The sequence below is a fragment of the Pongo abelii genome, chromosome 1 (genome assembly GCF_028885655.2).
Source record: "Pongo abelii isolate AG06213 chromosome 1, NHGRI_mPonAbe1-v2.0_pri, whole genome shotgun sequence".
Classification (NCBI taxonomy): Eukaryota; Metazoa; Chordata; class Mammalia; order Primates; family Hominidae; genus Pongo; species Pongo abelii.
In genome coordinates this window covers 182,851,756-182,859,209 of record NC_071985.2, presented here as the reverse complement: position 1 = coordinate 182,859,209, position 7,454 = coordinate 182,851,756, and the positions used below count along the sequence as shown (strand labels likewise).

The following is a 7,454-nucleotide window of genomic DNA, read 5'->3' as shown; positions in this document are numbered from 1 at the left end:
ATTACACTTTTTCAAGGAAGGTAGCATGCCACCCCCAACTCCCCAGAACCCCGTAACTCCCAGGCTGTAGCCCTTGTCAGGAGAATGGTAGCAGCCACCCTGTCCAGCCGTCGCCTTCGCTGCCTGTGGTTCCAAACCTGAGATGGGGAGCGCGCAGTGTGCGGCCCGAGCTACCTCCAAATCACCCGGGAAAGAGCGGGGACTGGGCCACCAGCCTTGCAAGATCCCTGTGAAGACTCGGGCCGGCGATCCAAAAACTAAGAGCCGGGGCAAGGCGACCCCTCCGCAAGGGTGCCCAAGCTGGGGTACACACTGGGTTCCCGCTGCTCAGCGGTCGCGGGTCCTTCGGGAGTTGTGAGCCCCGCGCCACTCTGGTGGGATAGGTCCTCCGGGTACCGCAGGAAGTCTCCTTTCCCAGTAGCCCCGAGGGTCGGAGATCCCACAGGACCTCGGACAAGCGTCTCCTTAGCGCCGCGGCTTGAGTGGGAAATCATGACCTTCCCCAGCGCACCCCCCCACCCCCTATTTCTCGAGGAGCTGGACGGGATTCGGCGTTGTTTTCTTAGAAAATAACATTTATTTCTAGCTCATATCTATGCAAAGGAAAGCACAAAGTGCTGCTCTGCAGCAGCGTTTTCCGCTGCGGGCCCTTCAGTCAGGGCGTTTGGCGAGTCCCGGGAGGCGAGGATGGGACCGCGAGCGGGCGGTTCTGGCTCAGTCACACGTCGCTCTGTTCCTGCTTCAGTGCGCACCTTGACGGCTCCTTAGGGACAGACCAGCCGCAGGCAAGAGGGGCAGGTGGGCAGGATTCATCCCGAGTTTCCAATATATTTAATCTATAAACCTGATAAGTACAATGCGCGCATAGTCTAATTTTTTTCCATTTCGTCCCTTTTTTTGCTTGTTTTTGCATGTTTTTCACGTTAATACCGAGGTCACCTACAGATTACAATTAATAACTTAGAATTCCATTTTATAACATTATACACTGGCTTGTATATATATATGTATAGATTATATATAGATTTATACATATATAAAAACACACTGCACCAAGGAAACCCATGCTTATCGGCATAAGCAACAAAGAGAGCGACAAATACCGCAACGAGGAAAGTGCACCTTAGAACTTGTTTCCTTTTTTTTTTTTTACAATTGTATCGATATATATGTGTGTCCCAAAGACTCGACTCAGTGCCAAGAGATTTATACATCCTAAATTTATATTTGTTAGAGCGAATATTTAAATTTTTTAAAAGTGGGGGCGGGGGAGACACAGAAAAGACTCTCGGATTATCCTGCCATCCACTGAGAGCCGGATGAGCACAGCTAAGGAGCCGCAGGAGCCTGCGCTGCTGTCGCAGCCTCTGAATTCTCATGAATTCCCAGCCTTTTGGAAAGGGGGCCGGGTGAGGCTGGAAGAGGGATCCGGAGGTAGGAGATGAGGACCCAGGCCGCGTACCCTCTCCGAGAACACCTGCATCTGTCTGTAGCTGCTCCCCCTTTGCTCAGCCTTCCCCACCCACCCTCCTAAACAAAACTCAAAAACCACCTTGGCGTGAGAAGACCCCAGCCAGGGCGCAGAGAGAGCGCTGGGCGAGGAGGGGTCGACGGCCCGCGGGGACAAGGCTGGGGTTCCTGTTTGGGGACCGGCCGGCTGCCAGGCCCCTCGCCCTACTGCTTCTCCGGAGCGCCGTTGACCATAGGCCCGTACAGGCCGCCGCCGTAGGTCGGCTCCTTGTGCACCGCCGCAGCAGCGGCGGCCGAGCGGTCACGCATGAGATCGCTGAAGGCGTAGTCCATGGGCGGGCGGAAGCCGAGCGTGGGCACCAGGCCGGCGGTGGAGTAGGGCGCCATGAAGGCCAGACCGCGGCTGTGCGCCGCCGCCGCGGAGTAGGCCAGGCGCAGGGGGCTGAGGCCGAGCGGCGCGCCCAGCGGGTAGGCGCCCGCGTCCGCACCGAAGTGACTGGCGTTGGGCTGCAGCGGCGAGAAGGCCGAGCGGCTGCTCAGCGAGCCCAGCGCCCCAGGCGCCATGGCGCCAGCCAGCAAGGGTCTGTGGTGCGGGGGTGCGGCGGGCCCGGCCTGCAGCGGCGCCGGCAGCCCAGGCCCCCCGGCAGCGGCGGCGGCGTCGACGCGGCTGGGCCACGCGTCGTCTGCGGCTGCTGCAGCACCTACGGCGGCCTTATCCGGGGGCGCCACAGGGCCCAGGCCGGCCGCCAGGCCCCCACGGTGGTGGTTCAGCACCTGCTCGATGGCCTGCACCACGTCGCCGCCGCAGCCCTGCAACACCAGCTCCAGGACGCCTCGCCGGTGGCCTGGGAACACGCGTGTCAAGATGTCCAGCGGCGTCCGCTGCCGTGGACCCGAGCCTCCGCCCAGCCCTGGCGCCGGCGCGGCCTCACCCTCTTCTTTGTCAGCCTCTGAACCGGATTCAGAGCCCAGAGGGCTAGCGGAGCCCGGGCTGTCCTCCTCGCCGCCGCCGCCGCCGCCGCCAGGGCCAGCGCTGCCTGGGCAGCTGCCACCTGCCTCTTTGGAGGCCCGAGCTAGGGGCGAACCCGAAAAGGACTCGCCATCGCCGTTCTCCGAGCCTGAGCCGGGCCGCACCTCCGGGGACGACGTCCCGGGCCCCGAGTCTGCGCCGTCGGGTGATAAGGGCTTCACCGGCGGCTGCGGCGGGCTGCCCGGGCGGCCTGCCTGAAGCAGCGTCTTAGGAAACAGGTCAAACTTCTGCAACTTGGCCTCTGGTAGGGAAGAAAACGTGTCGTGAGGAGCGGCTAGCTAGAAGACAGCAGTCACAGCACCTCGGCCCTTTGGATCTCAGTTTCCTCTCCCTCAGCCCCACAGCCCTTATTCACTAGGCTCTCGTGCCCCTCTTTCTTTTTGCTCTAGCATTCCTTCCTCTCTGAGCCCCTACAGCCCTGACCCCAGGGCTCCCTCTCTTTCTGTACTCCTCAGAACCCCAACTACCTGTGCCCTGTAAACTCGATGTTCAGTGCTGCTTTCCCCAAATCTGTGCCCCAACACCTCTACCCTTAACTTCCCTTCCAGTCCTGCCCTGCCCTGGAGAAGTGGCCAGGTCCAGGGTTCAAACAAGAGACAATATAACTTCTGCCTAACCACGCTGTACAGAAGAGCCCACTGTATAGAAGATGCCTGCCCTGGCAGTGTAGCCTGTAAGGAAAGGCGCCTTGGTTATCTAGGAGGTCCCAAGCTTCTCTACAGGCAGAAGTAGAGAAGCTTCTATTTCTCTATCCACCCTTTCCAAAATTGAGACCTGAGAAGTTTTTCCCTCCCAAGTTTAGAGCAGATCCCTCCTTTCCCTCAACGGCCCTGGCCTAATTTCTTCCCTCCCCACAAAAAGCCACCAGAAAAAGAGGGTAGTGCTAGGCAGGGAGTAGGAAGCGAAGAGGAAAAGACAGGAAAGCAGACCTGAGAAACCAGGGAGGGTGCGAAAAAAGCTAGAAGGAGGGAGGGCGCAGCAAGCGGTTGTCCAGAGGGCATTAGGAACGCAAGAAGCGGAAAAGAAACTAGGGCGTCTCAGAACCTAGGGCGTCTCAAAACCTAGGGTGTCAGTTAAAGGGGGGGGAGGAATTCCTTAAGAGAATTGGGAAGGAGCAGAGGGAAGGGGCCTGTGGAGAAGCGCAGAGCGAAGGAAGATGCGCAGGTTTCCACCTGGGGAGAAGACGAAGCAAAGAAGCAGGGACCTGCCTGCGTTTGGGTAGAGGCGAGTAAAAAAATCAAAGCGTGTACATTTCGGCCCGTTGCAGGAGAAAGGGGTAAAGTGCAAATGCTCCAGAAGCGGGAGAAAGGAGAGTTTCTGTACCCACGCTCCATACCCGAGGCTGGGCGAGCGGTGAACCCTAGCAGTCGCGGCGACTGGACACGGGGGTTCTGGGCCGCGCGCCCCAGAGCTACGATCCTGCTGCCCCTACTTGCGGCCTGGCCGCGCTCTCACCTGAGCCCCCTGCGCCAGCTGCTCCGCCTCCGGTCCCCGCGGGCGCTCCCGCTCCAGGTCCCCCGCCGTCGGCGGCGCACACTGAACCGAAGACCTCGTAGGCGGGCCTCGGGGGGATGATGCCGTTGGCGGCGGCCAGCGCCAGCCCCTCGGCAGTGCCGTAGAGCAGCTGCAGCTCGCGCGCCTCGTTCTCCTCCTGCGCCTGCTGCCTGCGCAGCGCCACCTGCGCCGCCATGACACGCTGGCGCTCTGCGATGAGCGTGCACTTGGCGCAGAGGCAGTCCTTCCAGCGACAGTAGCGTTTGTGGCCCTTGAGTGCCGACACCACGCCATGGTTGCGACAGCGCGCGCACTTGGGGGTCCGCGGGTACTTCTCGGCTGCCCGCAGCAACAGTGGCGGCCCCCGCAGCAAGCCGCCTGCCACGCTTACCGGTAGCGATGCGGCGGCCGCCGCGGCTGCCGCCACCGACGCCACTGACGCCACAGGCGGCCCCGTCGCTGTTGCCGCCGCCGCCGTCGCCGCGCCGGGCACACTGGGCAGCTCCGAGCGCAGCTCCATGACAGGACCTGACGGGAAAGAAGGTGGGAGAGGGAAGAGACCTGGTGAGGAGCACACCGCGCGCTAGGCCGAAGCGCAGCCTTAAGGAAAGCAAGTTGGAGAGGGAAATTTGGGCCGCGGAGGCTGGGCTAGCGGGGCCAGAATTGCTGGGAGGAGGTGCAGTCGGAACCTCCTTGTGAGCCCTAGCGCCTTCACCCTAGTCTGGCCACGGCTGCTCTTAGACCTGATTTACACGGTGGGGGTAAGATTTTGTCTGAATCAGTGATTCCGCTGGAAAAAATAAAGAGACATGTAAAGTGTGAAAGTCACTGATTCAGATGGCTGTAATGAGGATTTGGAAAAGTTAAGATGATACCCCCAAGCTTAGCCTAATTGGGGTGAGAAGGGTGAGAGAAATGTTCGTTTGACGGGACTGGGATTAGAGCGACAGTTTTGGCCCAGAAGTTAGGCTGATGCCAAGGGCAAAACAGGAAAACCCGGAGCAAAACGGTCAGTTTGGTGGAAGGGTGAAGAGGAGAGAGATGTGAAGGCGCAGAGTTGAGCTGGTTGGGTCGGAGTTTTGTTTCTTTTTGTTTATTTTTAATGCAGTTTGGGGCAGAAGCTTTGGAGAGAAAAATCAGCAACAGAAATAATAGCTTTAGGAAGCAGAGTGGGGACGAGGAAACAGCTCGGGCAAAGTTAGGCCCAGTGGCTCTGGGACCCGTAAAAATGTGAGCGCCAAAAGTTCCACGGTGCGGGCCTCCAGAGAGTGAGAGAGAAAATGTGTGTGGAGTTTAGTTTAGGACTGGGAAGTATTAAAGAGAAAAATTCGGCCAAAGAAACTTTCTGTATAGGCAAACTCAGCCCAAAGATGAGCTTCATGGGCAAGGAAAACAGTGAAAAGCAGCTGATCTGGGTGTCCGGGATCCAGGGGCCGCGCCTGGTAGAGGGGAATGTGTAAGAAAAAACCCCACAGGCAAATGCTGGGGGAGGGGATTGGGTAAAACCCGTGGTGCAATTTTTTTTAGCTTCGCAGTCTGGAGTAGTAGTCGGGGCGGAAGACGTATCCTGCGAAAAGTTAGGCATTTCGGGAGGGGGATCTTTCTCGAAGACCACCTCACGCTGCCCTCCCCTCCCCTCCGGGTTTAGGGACAAAGTCGTCAGACACGCCCTCCCCGTCTTGGGGTCCCAGGGGACCCCGCTTGAGCGCAGGGTCCTGCGTTCTGATCTCAGAGTTGGGGTCCTAGGACACGGATGGCCCAGCAGGCCGCACCAAGCCAGGGGAGTCGCCTTCGCAACTGGCCATAAACGGACACCAGAGTCCCGCCCACGCCGCAGCCCCACAAGGCTCAAGCAGGCCCAGCTTCCCGCTTCTGCCGCGGTCTCCTCTGCTTCCCGCGTTCCCCGTCCCTGCCAGAGCCCGGGACAGAATCCTTGTGTCTCCGTCCGAGAGTCCCAGACCTCCTCTCTATGAGCGTTGCCTCCTCTCCCAGACCCTTCGGGCGGCGCCGTCCCTAAGGCCCACGGGGCCCAGGCCTCCTCAACAGGGGCCGAAGACCAGGTCGCCACCCACTGCTCTCCCTGCGGCCCTCAACTACCTGTCTTGGGCTCCGGGATCCTCCTCCGCTGGCGCTGCACGCGCCTCCCGGCTCCACTGGCGACGCTGGCGCTCTTGGCCGCTTCCCTTTGCCCCCCGCCCCTTATCTGACCACGTCACCCTCCTTCAGTCACCATGTCCGAACTTCCGGACCCCTCAGAACGTAGCGCAGTCCAACCCTCCCTTCAGAAATCCGGGTCGGAGGCTCGTACGCGGGCCGCTTGGTTGGAACCCGCGACCTGACTCTCGCCGTGCCGGGTCCCCTCGCGGTGCGCGCTGGACGCTGCGCGCAGCCGGGGCCCAGTTGCCCGGCGCTGCCAGACTCTCAATGAGCCGCTCGCCCGCTCTATTGTTGCTCCTTAGGGCTCCATTAGACAGAATTGGACAACAATGTGGCGCCTGCCATTGGCCAGGGGAGGCAGACGGCGCTCTGATTGGCCGGGCCCGCGCCCGGGGAGCCCCGCATTCTACAGTGTCCGAAAGATTCGAAACTCCAAAAGCTCCACTGTGTGCCTCCGGGAGGGGAGGGGGCGCGCCAGGAAAGGAGTGGAAAAAAGTGGGCGAGGAGGAGCGTTGAAAATTTCGTGACAAGTAGTTTCCGTGCGCCCGAGAGCGTGTGAATTGCTCCTAATTACCGTGTCCGGTGCGCCTCTCTGCGTAGACTTGTGTAACCTCTCTGCTTCTGGGGCGCCGGCTCGGCTGCACCGCTCTTACTGGCCTGGGGCGTTTGGCAAAGCCGAGCTTCCCAAGTGGCCCTGGAGCCCTGGGGCGGGATGGGGGGCAGGTGACAATTCAATTACTGCGGTCGGGGTGGGGGCGGGACAGGGGTGCACGGGTGGGGAAGGGAGGGTGTTCAAGGCATAAATGCCAGGACGATTTTTCCTGCCTTCTTCCTGCTATGTTTCGGCGCGCTCCCAAATCCGACGAGTTTGGGGTAGTTGGGGTCTGCTTTGGTTTTTTCCTCCTGTCTCCTTTAAAGCTCAGTTACTTTATTTTAAAAGTCCTGATACGATAGTCATCCTGGAGGGTAAGTGTGGTTTATGAAGATTTTCGTGTTTAAGGAGAAGCTCAGCGAAGAGAAATGAGATTGCGCTTCCTGTCGGTGCCCGCGGCGTCCCTCGGGCCCTGAGCCTTTCCTCTCCCCGCCCCTCTTTCGCGTCCCTCAGCCCCTTTTGCTCTTTCTTTTCCTCAATTTTCAGCATCTCGATTTCTTTTCCGTGGTGGTGGGATTCTTTTTGTCATTATTGTAAATGAACAAATAACCCCCCCCTTTTTTTTTTCCTTTTCTAAACGAAAGTAAAAAGTGGCCCTCTGTGTCTCCGCAGATTCTCTTAAACTCAGGACGCGCGTCGGTCTGTCTGACC

At 59.5% G+C, this 7,454-nt stretch overlaps 1 protein-coding gene across 1 annotated transcript; it reads right to left on the bottom strand.

Annotated features, from left to right (window-relative positions):
• Positions 1–1,130: 1,130 nt before the first annotated feature.
• On the bottom strand, positions 1,131–6,667 carry DMRTA2 (DMRT like family A2). The gene is made up of 3 exons (XM_002810840.5): positions 6,092–6,667; positions 3,956–4,522; positions 1,131–2,741 (listed from the first exon to the last, which is right to left on the bottom strand). Exons 2-3 carry the CDS (start codon positions 4,512–4,514, stop codon positions 1,675–1,677), a joined length of 1,626 nt encoding a protein of 541 aa, XP_002810886.2. The 5' UTR covers positions 4,515–4,522; positions 6,092–6,667; the 3' UTR covers positions 1,131–1,674.
• Positions 6,668–7,454: the final 787 nt, after the last annotated feature.